We start from the raw sequence: 24133 nt of genomic DNA, 5'->3' as shown, positions 1-24133 counted from the left end.
GCTGAGGGCCAGTGACAACCTAAAGTGTGCGATCTAAAGAAAGGGCCAGAATGGTAAGGGGTGGTAATCATTGAAATGGTGGTTAAAGGAACTGGAAAAGAGAAAACTTGGAGAGGACAGGTTGTCTATAATAGGGATATTCAAATTTCTGAAAAGCTCTTATACCAAAGAGGAAGTAAAATTATGACTGTTAGTAAAAATAGTAAACCATTTTTTGAGGGTCTACTCTGTTTAGATGTTGTACTAGGCTCTCCACATATGTTACATGTATTGCAAGGCAGGTTCTATTTCTATTTTACAGATGATGGAACTGAGGCTCCGAGAGGTATAATAACCTACTCAAGGTCATATAGTTATTTAGTGATTTCACAACTCAAACCACAGTCTTCCTAATTCCAAAGCCTAGATTGTACTGACACTGAATGGAGATCATAGGCAGCAGACCTTAGGGGGCAGGTAGGAGAAGCTAGCCATCCCAGTTGTTCTGTTCCTGGGAAAGGAGGACTTAGGGCAGAAAGTGAAAGACCACTGATTGGGGTTGTTGTGAAGAGAATTCATACATGGCAAAGATGAGTTTAAAATTACATTCCTTATGAATCTCTTCCACTGTAGTCTTCTGAACTCCTGTTCCAGGTCCAGGCTAGGCCCCTTCGGCCTTTTGGTTCTCACTGATTTGGATTTGGTTCTCAGAACCTATTTCTGGCCCCTCATGCATGGGTCCGAATACTTGGATAATTTCTCTCCTGAAGCAAAATAAAGCTTGTATAGAGACTATCTCACTTTTTAAAACTGTGCTTTGCCAGTACCCTCAGCATCGTGAGGACTCCTTGGATTGGTGCTAAACCCTAATGTAGCTTGAGGTGCGCTGCACTACAAGTCTGAGCCACTCTTTTGCCAGCCTGTTGTAGAGCCACTGATGTTAGTGCCTAGTGACTGTTCCTTGATGAAGATGCCATGCAGGTCCTACAATGGGAAGGAGGACAGAGTGCCTTGGCTACATAATTTTAACAATCAGGTGGTGATGGGATGTGAAGGGTTAGGCAAGAGCTCCTCTTCGTGAACTGCTTATTGTCACCTGCTGACATCTTTAAAACTTACGGAGAATGTTTATTCTCACTTAAGAATTTGATGAACTCATGTTGTTTTTACACATTGGTATTGATTTTACAAAGTAATTATGCTAACTTTAAGATTGGAAAACAATGAATATATTTGTAATTTTTTGTTAATAATGTTTATAATATTTTTTTGTAGCTTATTCACCTCGATGAAGATTGTGTAACAGAACTTTCTGTACATCACAGAAATAACAGGCAAACAATGGAGGATTTAATTTCATCGGTAAGAAATACAATGTGAATTTGAGACTAATATCTCTTGTTTTATTGTTCTTTATTTTTCTTTATTGATACAATAAATGTACTGGTAAAGTACATTAAAAATAGTATAGCATTTGTCAGACCTAGGATTTTATCATGGGTGTAAATATTATAATTATGTATGATTTTCACTCAATTCTTTTCTCATGTCTTCTGGATATCCTCTTAAAAATGACATTGATTAAAGAAAATTATAGTGGGGAAAAAATGAAGAAACAGAAGAAACTAGTCCACAGAGAATTGATAGAGTTCTGATTTTACTCCTTGAAATTCTCTAACATAGAACTATGATTCTGTTTGTAGGAATAGGTAAACACAAAGCACTTTTCTTCTTACCTAAAAGCAATCCTGTGGCATCACATCACCCGTAAGCCTATGAAACATACAGATATCATTATCATGATTTCTGTGTTGGATCATTTTAGCTCTTTCAGCTGCTTAATCTCTAGATTTTTTCGTAGGGATGGAGGCACTCACAGCTGACCCTGAGTATAATCTAACCTGATAGGGATTGCGCCTAACTTTGCTCCTGATTCAGTACTGTGTCTTTCATCCTCTATGATTTGTGTTTTTTTCTCTTTTCTAATTTGCAAGGTAAAGGCCTTAAGCAAAACTTTTTTACTAAACAAAGCTTTGCTAAGCCACAATTCTTTTCAGTGAGGAGGTATAAAGGATTTTTTTGAATGACATAATAACCAAGGTTCTGGAATGTGTCTGGAAAACAGAATGATAATTTAGTTTTTCATGGATAATGCCTTTATTTTATTTTATTTTTTTAAAGATTTTATTTATTTATTTGAGAGAGAGAGCATGAGTGGGGGGGGAGGGGCAGAGGGAGAAAGAGAAGTAGACTCCCCACTGAGCAAGGAGCCCAGTGCAGGGCTCAATCCCAGGACCCTGAGATCATGACCCAAGCCAAAGGCAGATGCTTAACTGACTAAGCCACCCAGATGCCCCGGATAATGCCTTTAAAGAAATGGCAAGAATTGGGAATTGTTGCAAGGTCTTTTATAATGAAAATCTGAAGTTTCCATTGAAGTAACTTAAAAAAAAAAAAGAATGACTTTTTCTTTAGGACGATCTTTAATAGAAGACTGTATTTCAGATACGTAAGATTTCTTTTAAAATTTTTACTTTACAAGTTTTCAAACACCTACAAAAGTAGAATAGTTTAGGGCGCCTGGGTGGCTCAGTTGGTTAAGCAACTGCCTTTGGCTCAGGTCATGATACTGGAGTCCCAGGATCGAGTCCCACATTGAGCTCCTTGCTCAGCAGAGAGTCTGTTTCTCCCTCTGACCCTTCCCTCTCATGTGCTCTCTCTCTCACTCTCTCTCTCTCTCAAATAAATAAATAAAATCTTAAAGAAAAAAAAAAGTAGTTTAACAGTGATCTTCCATGTAATCATCATCTAATTTCAACAGTTAATGACACTTTGCCAGTTTTCTCTGTATCCCATCACCCTCTCCCATCTGCCCTTTTAAACTAGGATATTTCAAAGCTAGTCCCAGACGTTCTGTCATTTTATTGAGAAAAAATTTGGTGTGAGATCCACAGACTTAAAATCTAAATCTTAAAAGTAATACACTTGGTGGGGCACCTGGATGGCTTGGTTGGACATCCGGCTCTTGTTCTCAACTCAGGTCTTGATTTTGCGGTTGTAAGTTCGAGCCCCACGTTGGAATTTCAAGAACTATTGAAGAAAAGGTCTTAAAATAATATCCTTTATGTGGTCTTTACATACAGTTTTCAAACTTAAAAGTGAAATGGAAATAGGAATTGTTTACTTCTGATACAGAAAAAGTAGATAATGAAGCATGATAGAGATTGTTTCCTGGTGTTAATCTTTCTAAAGATCTCAGTGATTCTAAAAGCTAGACATGAACCACATCAAGGATGCTGTGAAGAAAGTAATAGTTTTTCTTCTTTTGTACTCTTCCCTCATTCTTCTGTGCCTGTTTATACTTATTTCCCAGTCCTAGGGATGAGTAGTGTACAGGCTATGCGTTCTAAATGTGAGCTTGTCAACCTCATCTGAACATAGAGTCCCCTGGGTGCTTTAAACTAATCCTGATGCCTAGGTCCTACCCCCAGAGCTTATGATCTAATTGGTTTGATGTGTGGCCTAGATATCAGAATTTTTAAAAGCTTCCCAAATGATTGCAGTATGTTGCCAGGAGTTGAGTAGTACTACTCTAAATTCTTGCTATTCAAAGTATGTTCTGACCAGGAGCATTAGCGTCACTTGGTGCTTGTCCGAAATGCAGACTCACAGGCCCCACTTCAGACCTACTGAATCAGAATCTGCATCTTAGTAAAATCCCTAAGTGATTCACATGTACATTAAAGTTTGAGAAGCATTGGTCTAAGTCCGTGGTTTTCAACTGGGAGTGATTTTGCCTCTTAGGGGACATTTTTGGTTGTCACAACTGGGGTGTGTATACCTGCTAATGGAATCTAGTGGTTAGAGGCCAGGATTCTGCTAAATATTCCACAACAGAACAGCCCCTCACAAGAAAGAATTATCCAGGGGGCTCCTGGGTGGCTCAGTCGTTAAGCGTCTGTCTTCAGCTCAGGTCATGATCCCAGAGTCCTGGGATCGATCCCCGCATCGGGCTCCCTCCTCGGCGGGAAGCCTTCTTCTCCTTCTCCCACTCCCCCTGCTTGTGTTCCTGCTCTTGCTATCTCTCTCTGTCAAATAAATAAATAAAATCTTAAAAAAAAAAAGAAAGAATTATCCAGCCCAGAGATGAGTAGTGTTGAGGTTGAGAAATCTTGGTTTAGGAAGTCCCAGAGAATTCACGTTGGTCCTAGGTACTCTCCAGTTTATTTATTATTTTTTAATTAAATTAATTAATTAAGATTTTATTTATTTTTTGACAGAGAGAGAGACAGCGAGAGGGGGCACACAAGCAGAGGGAGAGGGGGAGGGAGAAGCAGGCTTCCTGCGGAGAAGGGAGCCCGATGCGGGGCTCGATCCCAGGACCCCGGGATCGTGACCTGAGCCGAAGGCAGACGATTAACGACTGAGCCACCCAGGCGCCCCTATTATTTTTTTTTAATTAATATATAACCTATTATTTGTAAATTAGTTTGTTATGGTAAAATAGCTAGTGTGATTTCTTTTTTTTATTAACATAATGTATTATTTGTAAATTACTTTGTTTATGGTAAAATAGCTAGTGTGATTTCTTTTTTTTAATTAACGCGTAGTGTATTATTTGTAAATTACTTTATGATAAAATAGCTAGTGTGATTTCTTTTTTTTTATTAACATATGATGTGTTATTTGTAAATTACTTGGTACTTTCCAGTTTAAATAGCCTCAGGGGACCCAGATTTGAGGTCATCTATGGTCTGTCACACTTTTTCTGGCACTTTGGGAGCTTTGCCTTTATTTTGGGGGCTGGTTAGACTGGACAGGGAGAGATCAGTTTAGTGAGATCTATGCTGGTATGGTGCTGCTGATCTCTGTGCAGAGAGAGAAGCAATATTATTCTCAAATGTTTGACTCCTAGAACTCCCACTTTTATATCATATACATGAGCACTCTTTTTTTTTTTTTTTTAAAGATCTTATTTATTTATCTGAGACAGAGACAAAGAGAGCTAGAACAAGTGGGGTTAGGGGCAGAGGGAGAGGGAGAAGCAGACTCCCACTGAGTGCGGAGCCTGACTCAGAGCTAGACCCAGGGCTAGATCCCAGGACCCTGAGATCATGACCTGAGCCAAAGTCAGACACTTAACCGACTGAGCCACCCACGCGCCCCTAAACATGAGCACTCTAAACTGCTTTTTATATGCAGAAGTTAGAGTTTCATGTGTGTTATGATTTCAAGATATCTCACCATAGCCCTCTTGAGACTCCCAGTAGTGCTGCTAGAGCTTCCTTCCACCTGATTGCTTTCCTTACTTTCCTCCTATTTTTCCAGCTGTGAGTGGCTGTGAATTGTGGGAGCAGCCAGTCATCTGGTGGGAGGACTTCATTGAGGGTTACATGTGCATATGAGAACCTATTCGGATCAGTCCCTTCCCCCACCCCTGCAGTACAAATCCCCCTGTATTCTGGTGGCAGAAATTTAAAGATTGAGGGCCTCACAACCAAGGTCAGGGGAAGGATAGTGAGCCATTCCTCAATTTCTCAAACGCTCTGTACCAGTAACTGCCTGCCCTCAGCCCAGGTGCCTGGGCAGTTCTTTAACATGTAGCCTGCGTGAACAGTAACTGGGGATTAAATTTTTTTTTTTTTTAGAAATGGAGTCTTCTTTATGATAGGTAAACCTATTGCTTTACTTTCAGACATTTGACTTTCAAAACAGGGAGCTGCTTAAAAGATGAGGGAGACATGGGTTGTGTTAGACTTGGGATTGACGTCACCTGAAAGTGTAACTAATGTGCTGATTCATCTGTTATTGAACACACAACTCCCCCATGTATCTAATTGTAATGAGTAGTGTGAAGTGGCTATGGCAAAAAAGTTATTAAAAGGATGTCTTTTTGCTTAGGGATAAAGAGGGCTTAGAGTTTATAAAACTCCTATGCAGGTTTAGAGGACTCCATCTAAAACTGTTCAGGTATTGCTTACATTGCCTGGATTGTGCCACATACTGTTGTTGATAAACAAGTGGCAACTTGTTTCAGAGCCATTGTTTGTAATCAGTTTATGGCATCTCTTTCAAAAAGGTAGGACTGTCATAATGGAGAGTGATTGTGACTGCTTAGTTTTTACCCAGTTCCCAAGTACCTTCTTTATGAAACTTTTTCTGCCCTTCCTTCCAACCCATCCTGTCTGGATTAAAGGCAACATTCTGTAATAATTTATCACAGTATTTTATACTTCTTCCACTAGATTGATAGGTCCATTATATAGATTTCAAAGCATACATGATGATTGTGGCCATCTAAAATATTAACAGATAAAATTTATTAATAAAAACAGTTTTTATTTACACCTTTTTGGTCGTAGGCCTCTTTGGATTATGTGCCTTGTGAGGAGATACATGCATTAAATATTATTGAATATTATTAAAATTTAATACTCTTGTAGGATAGAGAGTCACCTAGTCTTATGAGTCCCTTATTTAGAAACTTTCAGTTATACATAGTGGATTGAACAGGTATGTTTACATCCAACCCTTCCCTAAAGCCTCACTAAAATAATAAAGGGATAAAAAGATAAAAAAATTCACAAGGATGTTGAGGATATAAGAGGAGACAAAAGTAATGTCAATAAGATTTGAGAAATTATAAAATAGGTAAGTGGCATCTGACATAGCACTTCAGAGAAAGCTGAAAGCTAAGTGCCTGCAATGGGAAAAGAAAATAAGCAATTGATTAGAGCCCTAGGCTCCAGAAAGGCTTAGGAATCAGAGGTACTAGGAGCCTCTGAAGTTAGGAAAGTAAGTAGGGTGGAAAACAGGAAGATTGGTTGAAAGTCTGTACTAGAAGCAGTTGGACCCCAGGTTCCTTTCTCTATCTTGTGCTGTATGATAGCCACCTCTTCCTTACCCCAGCAGAAGATGGGAGACACTGAACAAGGGGAACTCGTGTACCGTACGCAGCTCTGGTAGGGGTGATGAGCCATTCTGAAATGGATGAATGACCACATGCAGTCTTCATATTAAGTAGTGAACCACTATCTCTAACCACATTCCCTATTCAACTCTGAGAATGCTGGAACCAGGATTTTATCCTGTTTGCAGTGGGGGTGGGGAAAATATTGGAAGATTCAATTCTAGGGAAAAGCCAAGAGAGAGGACCTACTATACCAGTGGTTGGGAGTTCAGCTTCCTGTCTGTTCACCATAGAGAGAAGCCCCCAAGGTGATGAGCAGTCTCAAATTATACACAGAGCCTTTAATTAACTGTGCTTTATAATTCCCCATCTTTAGGGACAGGCAGCCAAAGCTTATCAGACATTTGAGGAAAGCCTCTAACATGAAAATCAGAGATCAAAACAAATGGTGGGGGTGGTGAGGTGGGGGAGAAGGAAGAAAAGTAAAGATACTGAGGAATAAAAGATAATGCAGGGAGTGGAAGAAAATGGCTAGAAGTGATAATTAATATTCCCAGAGATAAGAGAAGCTATTTCTTTTTTGAAATAGGAATAAGATGACTAAAAAGGAACATTTCAAGAGATAGCTCTTGAAAATTTAAGATATGACCACAGAAATAAAGAGCTTAGTAGAAATGATTGAAAGTACAATTAAAAGAAAATCTCTCAAAAGTCGAATCTAAGGACAAAGAGATGCACAAATAGAAGAGAATGGGTAAGAAAGGTCCAACATACAAATAATAGAAGTTGCAGGAAGATAAAACAGAAGAAAGAAGGGAAGAAAGCATCAAAGAAATAATACAAGAAGAAATATTCCAGAACTGATGGTTTCTAAGTTAGTAGAACTGAGTTTTTAAGAATGAAGGGGCTTAGCTAGGGTTTAGAAATAAGGATGAAAATAGATCTACACAAGGTGAAATTTCAGAAAACTGGGGGAGAGATAATATCCAAAAAGTTTCCAGGGACAAAAAAAAAGCCCCCAAAAGATCATAAAGAAAGGTTTGGAGTCAGAAAGACTCTGGATTTTTCAGTAGCCATACTAGAAGTGAGAAGACTATGGAACAATTTTTTCAAAACTGAAAATTATTGTCATCCTAGAATTCTGTACTCGGCCCAACCAGAATCAAGTGTGAGGTGGGAATGCAGTCATTGATCAGACATGCAGGATCTCACAAAATTTACCTCCCATTCATCCATCCTCAGGAAGTTACTGGAGGATATATTCCACCCAAACAAGAAAGTAACCAAGAAAGAGGAATATTTAGGATCTGGGAAACTGGGGATACATTGTAGAATAGAGGTGAAGAGAATCCCTAAACCAGCAGTTGAATTGTAGGTTGAGAAAGAAGCCAGTCCAGAGTGGAGCATGGAATGCAGACATCAGGTGGAATGTCTCCAAAAGGGCAATGGAGGAGGGAACAGATTAGCTGGTGTGTGTGGACATGCTGAGGGGAGGTGAAGAGTGCTGGCGAGTGTGGAGTTGAATTAGTAAGACGAGCAACTACCTCTTTTTTATTTTTATTTTTTATTTTTTTTAAAGATTTTTTATTTATTTATTTGACAGAGAGAGACACAGCGAGAGAGGGAACACATGCAGGGGGAGTGGGAGAAGCAGGCTTCCCGAGGAGCAGGGAGCCCGATGCGGGGCTTGATCCCAGGACCCTGGGATCATGACCTGAGCCGAAGGCAGACGCTTAACGACTGAGCCACCCAGGCGCCCCTACCTCTTTTTTATTTTTAACTTCAGGAAAAACCAAGATACAAAAGAAGGAAATGCAAGGGTAGTACCCCGCGTGGTTTAGCTGCAGTTCCATACTGGTTGTTAAGATATTAGAATATTTATGGGGCGCCTGGGTGGCTCAGTTGGTTAAGCGACTGCCTTCGGCTCAGGTCATGATCCTGGAGTCCTGGGATCGAGTCCCACGTTGGCTCCCTGCTCAGCAGGGAGTCTGCTTCTCCCTCTGACCCTCCCCCCTCTCATGCTCTCTCTATCTCATTCTCTCTCTCAAATAAATAAATAAAATCTTAAAAAAAAAGATATTAGAATATTTATCTACTCATTAGTAAAGAACTCCTACTCTGAGTGCCCTCCCTGTTGTCCATTACCTCCCTTAGGTCCCCTGGGCACCTTCCTCCAGTCTTCCCTGGTGATTAAAAGTCGAATAATTTTCATGGTAGGGATGCCCCAGGACCCTACTCACCTCTCAGCCTCTGTTCTAATTGCATAGAATCAGGGTATGAATGAAATATTTTGAACATTACCCCTATTCAGTTGTGAATACTAATTTACATAATCATAATAGTGTAAATATTGATTTAACTAAAAATTGTGATAAAAGTATAGTAGGAGGATGCAAGGAGGAAGAATGTATGGGGCAGGAAGGAGTTGGAGTAGAGCTAAATCCTTATTTTCCATACTAGGAAATTCATAGATAATATCTGAAGCTGGAAAAAAAAAATTTTAAGCTATATAAGCAACGGAGAAACAAAGAAGAAATAGCTAAAAGTATTTAAAAGTGGTTCCCTCTGAGGAGTAGAAACTATGTGTGTGAGAGAAAGAGAGAGAGAGTTGGTATAGGGGATTGCTTTTTTTTTTCTGAATGGAAAAAAATTAATGTAAAATAAAACGTTATTTCTAAAAACAACTTTAGTCTTCTAAACAACTTGATTTTCTTTTTTCCAGTGGCAGTATGATCACCTCACCGCTACCTATCTTCTGCTTCTAGCCAAGAAGGCTCGGGGAAAACCAGTTCGTTTAAGACTTACTTCTTTTTCCTGTGGACTAGCCAATACCACCCCATTCACAAACATCAAGGTAAATGTTAGAACGGTTTTTTTTTTTTTTTAAGATTTTATTTATTTATTTGATAGAGACAGAGAGAGCACAAGCAAGGGGAGCTGCAGGCAGAGGGAGAGACTCTTAGACTTTTTGTGTGAACACCTACTGTTAGGACTTTTTGTGTGAACACCTACTGTTCTTTTTTTTTTTTTTTTTAAGAGGGGGTGCAGAGGGAGAGGGAGAATCTTTTTTTAAATCTATTTATTTATTGTATATGTAGAGAGAGAGTGAGAGAGAGCGCATGGGGGGAGGGGCAGAGGGAGAGAATCCCTAAGCAGACTCCCCGATGAGCATGGAGCCCAACACAGGGATCCATCTCACAACCCTTAAGATCATGACCTGAGCTGAAACCAAGAGTCATACTCTAAATGGACTGAGCCGCGCAGGCGCCCCAAACACCTATGGGCCTGCTGCATTCATGAGTGGATACACCACTGGTATCAAGGAGCCAGAGGCAAGACATTTTATGATTTAAATATTTTGGGGGGGGGGAATAAAATTTAAATAAATAAATAAAATATTTTTGGTGAGGAAAATGGGAAATTCTGAACTTGAACTCTAAAAATTTGAATGTAAACATAGCATTGAAATAATTCTCTCCTCCCCTCTGTTTTTCACAAAAGTAATTTCTGATTGTTGCAGAAAAATTTTAAGCCACAGATAAGCCAAAGGAAAATAGAACTTATCTATGAACCTACTGCTTATAAGTTTTTTTTTACTGTGTCTTTCCAGTCTTTTTTATAGTATGCTTATTTATATAATTTATGTATATTCAAGTACTTTTAAAAGATACTGTATTATTGGGTTGTAGATAAAAATTTTAAATATTGTTGGGACTAAGATTTCTGAAAGAGGATATATTCTACTTTATATGAGATGAAATATTTTATTTTTTAAAATATTTTATTTATTTATTAGAGAGAGAGCACAAGCGGGGGGAGCAACAAGCAGAGGGAGAGGGAGAAGCAGGCTTCCCTCAGAGCAGGGAGCCCAATGCGGGGCTCAATCCCAGAACCCCAGGATCATGACCTGAGCTGGAGGCAGACGCTTAACCGACTGAGCCACCCAGGTGCCCCAACATGAAATATTTTAATGAATATTTTGATACTCATTTATGTTGATTGTTTAGGTTTGTTTTGAGCTTATGTAACTCAAATTCCTTGTATGAGTTTGTTGTGACCATATAATTTTTTTCTATTTTTGTCTTCTTTGTCTCATTTTTCTTTGTCATGAGCATTTAGAATGGTAGAGAAGCTTTACATTTTTGGAAGCACCATGTCATTCCTAAGAGTTCACATTAGTCTCTGTCTTCTGTCTGATTCTTTGTTATCTAAAATTCTGCCTTCTGAATCCTTTGCTGGCTGGGTGTAGAACTTTGTAATACAATAAGCCTTCCCTTTGATTAATTTAGGTTGCTATTTAAGTTATTCTAGCACTAGGAAATTGTACTTTTATTATTCTCAGAGAGAGGTAGTTAGCTCTCTTTACAGAATCCAGTATAGCCCAAATGACTATGTAGGTGAAGTGATTTTATTTCTTTAGGTCTCAAACCTCTGTTAAAAAAAGCCATCTTGGGGCGCCTGGGTGGCTCAGTTGGTTAAGCAGCTGCCTTCAGTGTGGGTCATGATCCCAGGGTCCTAGGATCGAGCCCTGCATCGGGCTCCCTGCTCAGTGGGAAGCCTGCTTCTCCCTCTCCCACTCCCCCTGCTTGTGTTCTTTCTCTAGCTCCCTCTCTCTCTCTGTCAGTTAAATAAATAAATAGGGCGCCTGGGTGGCTCAGATGGTTAAGCGTCTGCCTTCGGCTCAGGTCATGATCTCAAGGTCCTGGGATCTAGTCCCGCATCAGGCTCCCTGCTCCTTGGGAGCCTGCTTCTCCCTCTGCCTCTCTCTCTCTCTCTCTCTCTCGCTCTGTCTTTCATGAATAAATAAATAAAATCTTAAAAAAAAAATAAATAAAATCTTAAAAAAAAAAAAAAAAAAATTTTTTTCATGATCTTGTATTGAATCTCCCTCTGACCCCCCTGAATTCCTTTACTGCTTCATTTAGATCTCTTTGGCACTTGTCAGTCATGTGCTGCAAATATAGGGGATTTTATGTTCTTCCCAGACCCTGCCAGTCCCTTCTTCCCTCCCTAGTTGATCTCTTGATCAAACTAAGCACTAAAAGTGTCAGTAGCTGTTATGGAAAGGAATCTCGAAGTGAGATAATGTCATTCCTGAGTTGCTTTTCTAGCCTGTTCTTGGAGAGTTTTATTGGATTGGTGAACACCCCATACCCAGACAGATCTTTTACCCATGGACTTCATGAATTGTCCTGTCACTCATCCTGCCCACATTGCCAGACTCTTTAAACTGAAGTGAATACCTTTAGGTCCAGGAGGACACAAAATCATGAACTCTTTTTCTGATCAAGGTAGTTTCAGAAAGGAATTAGATAAGTCTGCATTTATAATAAACTTTAATCTTAAATTATATATAAATTATGCACATTAAATTATAATAAACTTTATTAATAAACTTTGGCTAAATTTTTACATTTATGATACCTTAGTTAACAGGCCTGAGACATTTTCCTAAGCCATTGAATTTTCTTACATCTGGGTAGGCCTGATCTCAATTTATCTGCTTATAACATTTATGAAGTATTCAAATGGAAAAGATCTGGGAAGATACTTACTCTTTTCTCTCTCTCTCTTTTTCTTTTTTTAAGATTTTATTTATAAGAGAGAGTGAGAGTGAGAGAGAGAGAAAGCACAAGCAGGGTGAGGGGCAGAGGGAGAGAGAGAAGCAGACCCCCGCTGAGTGGGGAGCCCAGTGCGGGGCTCGATCCCAGGACCCTGGGATCATGACCTGAGCTGAAGGCAGATGCTTAACCCACTGAGCCACCCAGGCACCCCTTACTCTTCTTTTCAACTAATGAGCTTTGACCCTGATCATGTAATTATTTGGGTATTTATGTTATTTAATCAATTTTTATGATAGGTAGACATTTTAATGACAAAAAATGGAGCAGGAATAAAATTTGGGATTGTTTTCTGATTTTATGCAAATCATTGAAGCTTGAAACAAGGTTCCTTTGTACTCTTCTCCCCCTTGATAGAATCATCCCTTTTCTCCGGGGTGTTGTTTATGAGAAGGTAGGTAATCTCGAACTATTAATCAATAGATGGCGTTTTCAGTGAAACAATAATATAGTCTGATCCAAGAATCATAAAAGACTACATCATCGGGTGCCTGGGTTGCTCAGTCATTAAGCATCTGCCTTCGGCTCAGGTCATGATCCCAGGGCCCTGGGATCAAGCCCTGCATCGGGCTTCCTGCTCTGTGGGAAGCCTGCTTCACCCTCTCCCACTCCCCCTGCTTGTGTTCCCTCTCTCGCTGTCTCTCTGTCAAATAAATAAATAAAATCTTAAAAAAACAAGACTACATCATCAACATATCATTAGCATTTTCAGGCCCATGCTTGCTCTATAACAGTTAAGTTGAGGCAAGACATACATAAAGATAGCACTACACTGGAATAATAGATGATTGGTGCCAACAAGGGGCTAGAGGTGTGCTTTAGTGGCTTTAGGAAGGGAGTGATCACCATAGGTGACCCAAACTGGATCTATAGTCAAGTCTAGAAAAAAATGGAAAAGAAGGAACACAGTATTCAGGGCAGGATAAATGAATTAGCAAAATCTCAGGCACCTAAATGTGCTTGATATATTCTGTTGGCAGTCATTCGACTTTGGTTAAGATGGAGAGGTCAAGTAGGGAAAAAGTGAGAGGAAGAGAAGGAGGAAGTGAGCTGGGGGTAGGCGAGATCTAGATTGTAGAGAACCTTGAAATGTCGTGTCAGAAGGGTTAGACTTTATGCTATAGATATGGGAGCCATTGATTTTTGAACAAGATAGAATAAGTCACTTGCATGACTGTAATTTCGGAAAATTTATCCAGATTTGTTCAGTTAGGGATGTGTGTGCTGTTACTCCCTTCTGCAGTGCCCATGACAGCCATCATTCATACAACACTGTTCTTTCCCTCACTGAACCTAGATTTAGCTTTAGTATGTTTCTCCACCTAGCACTGCATGTAGCTAGTTCTGGTTCATGATAACTGGAGAACTCTGTCATTTCTGGCTGAGAGGGTGGAAACATTGGTGGCACAGACCATACCATCTGTTTGAATAGTTCAGGTCTGAGAAGATGTGTTCATGAATTAGAGCAACGGCAGTGGGACTGGAAAGTAAATGATGAGAGTTGAAGAATTCAAGTAAAATTGTCTGGCCAGCTAAACTCGATGTTGAGGGGAAGGGAAGGAGGGAGAAATAAAAAAATCCGATTATACTCCATAGACTTAGGATTTAGGGTGTGTCGAGTATACCCTTAGTTTGTAGAGGGGGAAGAATGAGGGAAGATAACCAACTCTAGTGGTATTGTTAGCACAGGACCCCAAAGATCCTGTCCCCAGGAGATGTTTCATAAAGCTAGTTTATTCTTAGGAGAAATTGTTGCATACTCTGTATGTACTTACAACGAAGAAACCCATATTTCAAAGTCATTTCCCTTCTGTTTTCTACTTTGTCAGAGCTTTTTTTTTTTTTAAAGATTTTTTTTATTTGAAGGTGGGAGGGGCAGAGGAAAAGGGAGAGAGAGAATCCCAAAGCAGACTCCCGCTGAGTGAGGAGCCCAATGCAGGTCTTGATCCCAGGATCCTGAGATCAGGACCTGAGCTGAAATCAAGAGTCAGACGCTTAACCGACTGAGCCACCCAGGCACCCCATCAGAGCTTTTTATTTGTTATTTGTCTGGTGTTACAGTGATTATCTGATAATAATAAGCTAAATAGTATGGCATATAATGTAAAAATGTTCCAAGACATGTTATTTGAGAGTCAAGAGATTCTCCTATGTAGTAATTTGTATTAGCATTTTTTTGACTTCCTATTTTCTGTCCTGGATGGTGAGCTCCTTCAATATACTATCTCTGCTTTGTTTCTGCTTCCAGGGCCTTGCCCTGTGCCTCAAACATACTCTTTTAAAAATTGAATCATGATGGTGTTGTCTCTAAGTTTTTCTATTTTTCAATAGTCACAGAATCTGAGTTTAGAAGATATGACGACAAGTGATGAAAACTATGTGGCTGGGTTGATAGACTATGACTGGTGTGGAGACAGTTCATCAACAGGTGTGGCCACTCCTCAAACACCACAGGTTGGTTATTTGTATTACTGTTTTGTTTTTTTTTAAAGATTTTATTTTTATTTATTTGACAGAGAGAGACACAGCGAGAGAGGGAACACAAGCAGAGGGAGTGGGAGAGGGAGAAGCAGGCTTCCCACTGAGCAGGGAGCCCGATGCGGGGCTCGATCCCGGGACCCTGGGATCATGACCTGAGCCGAAGGCAGATGCTTAATGACTGAGCCACTCAGACGCCCCTATTTGTATTACTATTTAAAGCAGTGTATGTTGTCTTAGTTATAAAAACATCTAGACTCTAATGTGAGTATGTGTAGTAGCTCCATGTAATATGCAGTCTTGTGTATGTGCTTGCAAATCTAATGAATTCCTAATTCCATTGAAAACATTAATGAGAGATTGTTGGAATATGAATGAAAGAGAAGCCAGTTATTTCCAAGTTGAAGAAAGCCAAGATTCCATTTTGGAGCACTTTACTGCTCCTCGTTTCGCTTTTCTTGTCCTTTTTTTCTTCCCCTCTTCCCCTTCCCTCCCTTCCCCTCCCCTCTCCCATTCCAAAAATGAGGTATAGCTTACATGTAGTTAATTATTCACCATTTTAGTGTACAATTCTGTGTGTTTTGACAAATACATACAGTCATGTAACCACCATCAAAATCAAGAACAGTTCTAGTTCTGTTGCCCCTCCCAAATTCCCTCATGCTTCTTTGCAGGCAACTCCATATTCCCCCCAACTCAGAGAAACAACTGATCTGTCTTCTTCTCCTTTTGATAATCTTTTGTTCTTTACATAAGCCCAGTTTACTATTTTTTTAACACATTGCTGGGCTTAGTTTGCTAAAATTTGTTTAGAATTTTTGCTTCTATGTTCTTAGATGAAATTGGCCTATAACTTTTTTTCTTCTGAAAATTTTAATTTTATTACTACAGAAGTAATACATGGATACATTCATCCTGCAAAACATTCAAACAATATAGAACAATGTAGAATAATGAGTGAAAGGCTTTCTTCTCCTTTTCTTGCATTCCATCCCATTTTGTATTAATCTTACCTGATTTTGGTATTGTGATTATATTAGTCTTCTAAAATGAATTGGGATGTGTTCCTTTTTTATTCCCTGGAATGGTTTTTTAAGAGCTAGGGATTATATTTTCCTTGAATGCAGGTAGGACCATGCAGGTAGTATGAGTTTTGTTACCAAACCTATATGAAATTATAAATTATTAAAGGAGACTTTTGCTTCTCTAGAGCCAAGGCCAGGACAGACACATTTTTGTGCCAAACTCCTTTCCAAGGCAGATTTATATTTAATTCACCCTTTCATTTTTAGTTAAAGCCCCTTATGGCTTTTCTTGAGAGCTTTGGTTCTAGGTCTAGGGCTTCCATGGCTGTTGAAACCCACGCTGTCAGTTTTCCGAGATAGTAGGTAGATGCCCTTATAGCAGTGGACAGTTTCAGTAGGTAGATGCCCTTAGAGCAGTGGACAGTTTCAGTCTTCATTACATCTCTGGATTCATGCTCCTCTTTTTAGTTTGGACTCTGAGGATTTTCCTTACTTTTGTGGCAAGCTCAACCATAAATTCAAAAGGATTAATAAATATTTTGTATCCAACATTTCTTTCTTTTTTTTTTTTTTAAAGATTTTATTTATTTATTTGACAGAGAGACAGTGAGAGAGGGAACACAAGCAGGGGGAGTGGGAGAGGGAGAAGCAGGCTTCCCGTCAAGCAGGGAGCCCGATGCGGGGCTCGATCCCGGGACCCTGGGATCATGACCTGAGCTGAAGGCAGACGGTTAACGACTGAGCTACCCAGGCGCCCCAGTATCCAACATTTCTTTTAGAGTATTTTAACATGGTTTTTCTGCTCTAATCATTGACTAAGCTTTTATTTTTTGGTACATGTTGAGACAAACCATGGCAATCTAGGCATGGGAAACAATTCTTAGGATTTATTTGTGGCCATTCTCAGTATTGCCTGAGATCTGGGTATGTTTAACATTTAACCTGAAACATGTTGAAATGATCTGTCAATAGAACAGCCTAAAGTGATCTACATGTACTACAGAGAACTGAATATTCCATTTTCAAATTTCCTGATATTGCCAATAATATCCTTTTGAGAGTATTTCATTTTAATAAAAATGGTGCAAGGTAATTTGCAAATGATTAAAGCATATTGTAGAGAAATTGACTTTTCTTCTTCGTCAGTGTGCTTTATCCAGGAACTTTTTTTTTTTTCAAGTTTGCCAAGCATTGGACAGAATCAAATGGTCTGGAATCTAAATCATTAACTCCAGTATTATGCAGAGCATCTGCCAATAAATTAAAGAACAAAGAGAATGTATATACGCCTAAGTCTGCTGTAAAGGATGATGACTGCTTTGTATTTCCTGAGCCAAAGACTCCAGTTAATAAGAACCAGTATAAGAGAGAAATACTCTGTACACCAAATCATTACACTACACCCTCAAAAGGTATTTGCTATGTGGACTAATCATTGGTAAAATACTTTAAATTCCATTCTTCTTACCATCTAAATAAACATAACAGGTCAGAAATGACTAGCATTGCTCTCAGAAATTTCTGCTTTTTTATCGTGTGTTATTTGCATTGGTTGAAATGAAAGCATATTAGTCAATTTCCAATTTTTCTTAAGTGATATTTTTTCTCTTTTTCACATATATAGAGTTGAATTATAGCATCATAGAATATCAATGCCAAAAGGCAAATTAGAGCTCATTTCATCCACCTGCCTTTTTCACAGCCGAAGAACCTGAGACTCAGACAAGTGATTTGCCCAAGGTCATATATCCAGGTTTAGACTTTGCTTTCTCCTTTCCCCCCACTTATCATGGCTAAAGCTAAAGTCTCTGCTGAGCCCTTCTTACTCATGTAGATATCCAGTTCTGGTATCTGATCCTGCTCTTGTCCATATCCCAGCAGACAGGCGAGACCTGTGATGTCCTTCTAGATATCTAGATCTATGTCTGGATATTACAACTTTCTCATTGCCCTTGGTTTCCTCGTCAGCTCAGTCAGCACCAATTATGTAAGCTGTTTCCTTTATGACACCTCAGTGTTTTCTTGCTGGCCTCATTTGAGCACATTCTCTTTTGTTAACGTGCCTCTTAAAACACAGTGCTTAGGACTGAACCCAGTTTTCTAGTACTGGGTCTCATCCGGATAAGACAACAAGTGTTGTGAGAGTAGAAGTTCTGTCTGCCATGCTCATTGCAACATTGTATAGTATGTAGTAGGGGCCATGTTTATTGTCTGGTATATAGTAGGTGCCCAATGCATTGTGTATGGTAGGGTCATATCTGTTGAATGAAGGAATGAATAAATTAGAGCCTGAGGGGTTTTATTTATCATGATATAGTCTATGTCACTTTTTAAAATGACCCCTAAACATTTTTGGCCTTTTTCCCAGCAATTGTGATATATATATATATATATTTTTTTTTTTTTTTTTGAGAGAGAGAGAGCGTGAGCCCACGTGTGAGTGGGGAGAGGCATAGAGAGGAGAGAGAATCTCAAACAGGCTCCATGCTTAGCCTGAGATCATGACCTGGGCTGAAATCAAGAGTCAGAGGCTTAACTTTCTGAGCCACCTAGGAGCCCGACCTACTCTTGTTTTATGTTAAGAGCCTCATGAACCGAAATTCTGAAACATTGCCATGTGAACTGCTGCTAAATCACATCCTGCCATTGTGCTTCCAGTTTACTAGTGGGCCTGATAGCCAGTTCCAGAGCTCTATTTCTTATACAGATAGTATGAAAAACTTTGTCAGAATATTTACGGGAAGTTTTATTATTATGTTAATGGCATTCTCTCGTTCATCAACTCAAACAATACTTTCCCCAGAATTGTGAGGCTAGTTTGGTATGATAAGCATTTGTGGCTGCCTGGGGTTGTTATGAGGTAAGATTAAGTCTGGATAGAGTGGCACCTTAGTAGTAGCTGCTATTGCAGTTTTTCTTAATGGGGTTGTTTCTTCTGTTATTTGTTAATATAGCTACAACATCCTATGTGAGTCAGGGAGTTGGGTAGGGAGGTAAGTGGACTTTGGCTCATTGAGGGCTTTTTTTTTTTTTTAAGACTTTGATGCTTATATCCCTTCTGTTACTGCGTGTGTGTTTTAACTTGAAAATTTTTTTAAGGATTTATTCATTTATTTTTTAGAGAGTGTGAGTGTGCACATGTGTGTGTGTGTGTGTGCACACGCGCGTGTTGGGGGAAGGGGCAGAGGGAGAGAGAATCCTCAATAGACTCCTTGCCGAGCACTGAGCCTGACATGGGGCTCAATCCCAGGACCCCGAGATCATGACCTGAGCTGAAATCAAGCCGCCTGCCCAACTGACTGAGCCACCCAGGTGCCCCTGTGTTTTTTAACTTTTTATGTAATTCTGAAGGTTTTGACATATGGATAGTTTGGAATTTATAGTGTTAAAGTGTCATCAGTTTGCGTATCTTGTCCCTGTGAGAAAGATTGTATCAGTCAAAAGGAATTATTGGCTATTTTTCTTTATTTCATTTTTAAAGATTTTATTTATTTGAGAGAGTGAGTGAGAGCATGAGCAGGGGGAGGGACAGAGGGAGAAGCAGACTTCCCGCTGAGCAGGGAGGGGGGGGTGTGGGGCTTGATCCCAGGACCCTGGGATCCTGACCATAGCCCAAGGCAAACACTTAACAGACTGAGCCACCTAGGCGCCCCTGGTTATTTTTCTTTAAACATAAGAGCCACCTATGGAAGCTAGTGGCTGAAGCCTTAATTGATAGCTTCCATTAGTGCTTTGCATTTGACTTTGACTCTGAGTCATTTTTGATATTAGCAGTAATCACTTTACTGAATCTTGTACAATCCAGTTAGTGACAATTTGTCGAAGAGTAACTGTGTGTAGTAGTAGATACTCTTTGTGTACAAAGATGAAAACTATTTTCAGAGATACCCATGAGTGATCTTATTTTCTTATTCTTATAGAACCAATGAAAACAGTGCTGAATAGTCGTAAACAAAACAACACCTCTAATGTCTTTTTAAAAACTTGATATCTTATACTTATTATAAAGTGTTATTACTTCTAAAGGGCATGTAACTTTTAGATCATGAACAAAAAGTTAACTAATCAGTGGTAGCCAGATTTGTTATTGCGAATTTGTCTGGACTGGATAGAAACACCCTAGTAGAATCAAACACAAAATTCTAGAATAGGGAATATAAAAATAACCAAAGCTCACAGCTGTTTAATAACTTTTGTCAAGACTTCACAGGGACTGTTCTCTTTGCCTAACAGGAGTTGACTAGGACTAGGAATTGAATTAACACCTCTCAATACTGTTTCACTTAAAAGCATAAATTGGATCCTTGTATAAATACAGATCGACTTATTTATAGAAAGGAGAATCAGTAGTCATAAAATCTGTATTTATATGATCTATTTAAATTTGTCATATAATATTAAGCATGGCCTCAGTTTTGCAGTGAAGGAAAAAGAAGAGCTACACATGCAAAGCAAAATGATTTTGTTTTTATTATAAATCACATGGAAACATTTCTTTAAATAATTAGAGCCTTAACAGCACTGGCCAAGTGATTACAGTATTTCTGAGTCAATGAATAAGTGATGTATGCGTTATTGGTAGAAGTTTTGAAACTGTAATATGTCACCTGCATGTGGTTTGTGTTTCTTGTTTTTCTAATAGCCAGAAACCAATGCCTGAAAGAAACCCCAATTAAAATGCCAACAAATTCAGCAGGAACAGAGAAGTTCATGATAGGTGTCATTAGCCCTGAGAGGCGGTAAGTGTTCTGTTTTTTAGATTCTTTGATCTTCAGTATATGTAACCAGATTTCCTTTTTTCATGTATGATAAACCCCATTAAGGTATAAAACCATTGTATAAATTATGTTGGAGACTGTAGGAATGTCTAGCTGAATGACGATGGTCTGTGTCCATTCCTGGAGCCGTTGCTGCTGCCTTCCTCATGGGGTAGAATTCTGAAACTCCTCAGGAGTGGGACTGGCACCTTACCATATGGCAGGCTGGGAAGACAGTGGCCCTGGCCCCAGCCACATAGTACCCTTTCTGAGGCCCATCTCTTCCTATGCTTCTGCCAGTAGAATATAGATATCCACTAACAGATAGCAGTTACTCAAATAGTAAAGATACCAACGGGTGCTTCAGAGAAAACTCATTCCTCTTGTATGGACAGTTGTGCAGCATTGGTGACCCTTCCTTGTCTTTTATAGCTATTTTTTTTAAAGCAGTATCCATTTTGAGGACAGCTGGGGAAATTAGACCATGAACTAGATATTAGACAGTACTATGGCATTATTATTAATTTTCTTGATGTCATGTTGGTATTTTGGTTATGTAGAAAAGGTCCTTATTCATTGGTTATGTATGCTGAAGTGTTTCAGAGTGTAGTCTCATGATATCTTCAGTCAGGTTACTTTCAGATGGTTCAGCAAAGATGCACATATATTTAATGTATTTACTTATCTATATACGTAGAGAAAGCAAATGTGGCAAAATATTAACAACTATTGAATCTAAGAGGATATATGGTTGTTCGCTGTACTATTCACTCAACTTTTCTGTATATTGACTTTAAAAAAAAAGCTAGGGGAAAAATAATTTTGCCAAGTGGCAGTTGGCTGAGGGGAGGAGTGATGACTACGTTCCAGTGGGAGATGGCTTTTGTACTCCCTGGGGAGTGAGGTGGTCCGGCCTTGGCATGCTCAAGTGGCCTTTGAGGGCCCCAACTGGCAGAAGGCCCAGCTTTACTCGTGGATTTTTTTTTTTTTTTAAGATGTCGCTCAGTGGAACTGGATCTCAACCAAGCACATGTAGAGGATACTCCAAAGAGAAAAGGAACCAAAGTGTTTGGGAGCCTTGAAAGGGGATTGGATAAGGTTATCACTGTGCTTACCAGGAGCAAAAGGAAGGGCTCTGCCAAAGATGGGCCAAGAAGACTAAAGGTAAGTGGACTGGAATTCTTTAATATGGATTTCTGAGGCTGACTGCTAACTGGACTTTTTTTTTTTTCTAAGAGAAGTACTGAATGAATGAATTGATTATTTTTTATTTTATGCATTTTGATGCAGTGGGCTTTGAGAGTGCAGAGGTAAATTATATATACTTGCTCCTTTCAAGGAGCAAATAACTATAATTAAAATACTCAGAGTGATTAATCACAGAGGCAACATGGAGGTGGGGAAGCATGGGTATAGATGGGGAACTGAGAGCTGCCTTGAGGATGGGGACTTGAGCTTAATTGTCATATCTCTGATTATAGGAGAGTCCCTGACACATGGATACCTTTGTAGGCCCTCAAAAAATATTTCAATGCATGGGAAGTGAATTTGAACTTTGAATGTGGTATATGTGAAGAAAATAGTGAGCAGCAGACTGGGAAGCTAGGCCAAGAGGTCCTCACAGGCCTAAGAGATTTGGACCTTATTTGATAGTCCTGTTATGCTTTAAAAGGCTTATTGTGTCAGTGATGTGGACAATATGGTAAATATTGGTAAAGGAAAGGAAAAAGAAGTTATTAGTGGATATAAAATACTTCTTACTCTCTCGGATTCTCTCAGCATTCCTTCAGACATCTAATGAATGACATGTTTGTTTGGGGGAAGTAAGAGGTAAAGGTATGAATAAGACACAGCCCATGTCATTGAGGATCTTGTAGAGTGGCAGTGAAGACAGGCAGGGATGTTGCTCTGTGCTGTGAGAAAAACATGTCCCAAGAGGTGTGGGGCACGAAGGAGGGCAGAGAAGATGGCAGTGTTCCCTGTGGTTTGGGGAGTGGGTCTGTGTTTAGTTTTTGCACTGAGAATCTCACTGAGAGCAAATCTAGGCAGGTTTAGGGAAGGAAAATGATGAGCTGTTGGGCAGAAGTGTGTTTCAGGGGAGAATGTTCGTTTATGTCCTGGTTAAAGTGGAAGAAGATAGGACTTCTCCATTAATATTTGTTGCCTTGTTGAACTTGTATAATGCACTGAGAAGTTTTGCACTGTCCTTTTGTTCTAAGATTTCTCTAGATGGAGACAGTTATGAAATATTTCAAACCCTGACATTGGGATTAAGAAAACCATAGTGTCATTTCTCTGAAAAACATTAGATAAAATTAAGGAAACCTGTCCAATCATATACATTACTGAGAGGCTAAGCAGTATCAAATACTGCTGGATAATATGCCAAAAGTGTTCACCTGTGTAAATTGTTATGGAACCCTAATGCATTTTCCAGTAGGAACTGCTGTGTTAGTTGGCTTTCCATGTATTCCCTAATACTTCCAGGATATAGGTTGGAAATGAAAAGACCTGGGTTCTAGCCTCAGCTTCGTACTGTGTAGCTTGGATAAGTCATTTTATCCTTGACTGCCTCAATTTCCTTATTTGTAAAAACTGGAGATAATTTCTACCCTGGCAACTTCACAGAGCTGGGATATGTAAACAAAGCTGTCTCTGTGAGATGAACATGAAATGCTCTATTATAAAAAGTGCTCCAATGTTGAGTAGCATTGTTTCTATCCATGTTGAGCATTTTAACCCCAATGGAGCAGAACCACAGTCCTAATTAGCACACACCTAACATTGGAAACTTGACTAACTTTGGATCTTTGACTATAATGCTTTAAGTTTTTGCAGAACTGCAGAGCTTGCTTTAGGAAATTAGTTTCATTTTTTTCTTCCTACCTCTTGTATTAAAAAATTATAAACTTACAGAAAATTTAAAAGGATGGTACATGGTACAAAGAACACTTTAGGTTGTTAAGAGAGCAAATCATATGTAGTTAAGCCCTCTTTGTAGGAAGCAATCTGTAAAAATCTGAAATTTAAATAGATTAGGATTAATTTTTTATTTTACAAAAGGAATCACTAAAATTGTGATTTAGAAGTGTTCTGCTTATTATCTTGACAAAGCCAATTTAGTTTGGTGAAATAGCCCTGGATGGGAATCCAGCAGACAGAGGGTCCTATAACTTGAAGCTGGGTTCCTAAACTCCAGTCATGTAACTCACCTTCATTTCGGCATATCATCTACACTGTTATTTATCTGGCATTTTCTTTATATTGACTCTTTAAAAAAAGACAAAAAAACAGATTTGGTGTGCCTGGGTGGCTCAGTTGGTTAAGCCTTCGGCTCGGGTCATGATCCCAGGGTCCTGGGAT

General features: G+C 39.2%; 1 protein-coding gene across 7 annotated transcripts in view; it reads left to right on the top strand.

Annotated features, from left to right (window-relative positions):
- Positions 1-24133, top strand: part of MELK (maternal embryonic leucine zipper kinase) — an 81323-nt gene that overhangs the window by 49096 nt on the left and 8094 nt on the right. For 6 of the 7 annotated variants that reach the window (XM_032396876.1, XM_032396874.1, XM_032396871.1 and 3 more), the window contains 6 exons: positions 1255-1341; positions 9612-9743; positions 14842-14964; positions 17194-17425; positions 20656-20752; positions 21766-21934. In XM_032396876.1, the coding sequence (XP_032252767.1) occupies positions 1255-1341; positions 9612-9743; positions 14842-14964; positions 17194-17425; positions 20656-20752; positions 21766-21934 (840 nt within the window). The remainder of the gene's footprint in view (positions 1-1254; positions 1342-9611; positions 9744-14841; positions 14965-17193; positions 17426-20655; positions 20753-21765; positions 21935-24133) is intronic. The other variant, XM_032396873.1, reaches the window with a different exon arrangement.

Source organism: Phoca vitulina, unplaced genomic scaffold (assembly GCF_004348235.1).
Source record: "Phoca vitulina isolate PV1807 unplaced genomic scaffold, GSC_HSeal_1.0 scaffold94, whole genome shotgun sequence".
Classification (NCBI taxonomy): domain Eukaryota; kingdom Metazoa; phylum Chordata; class Mammalia; order Carnivora; family Phocidae; genus Phoca; species Phoca vitulina.
Note: the sequence above shows the minus strand (reverse complement) of the source record. Positions and strands in the feature narration are given on the sequence as shown.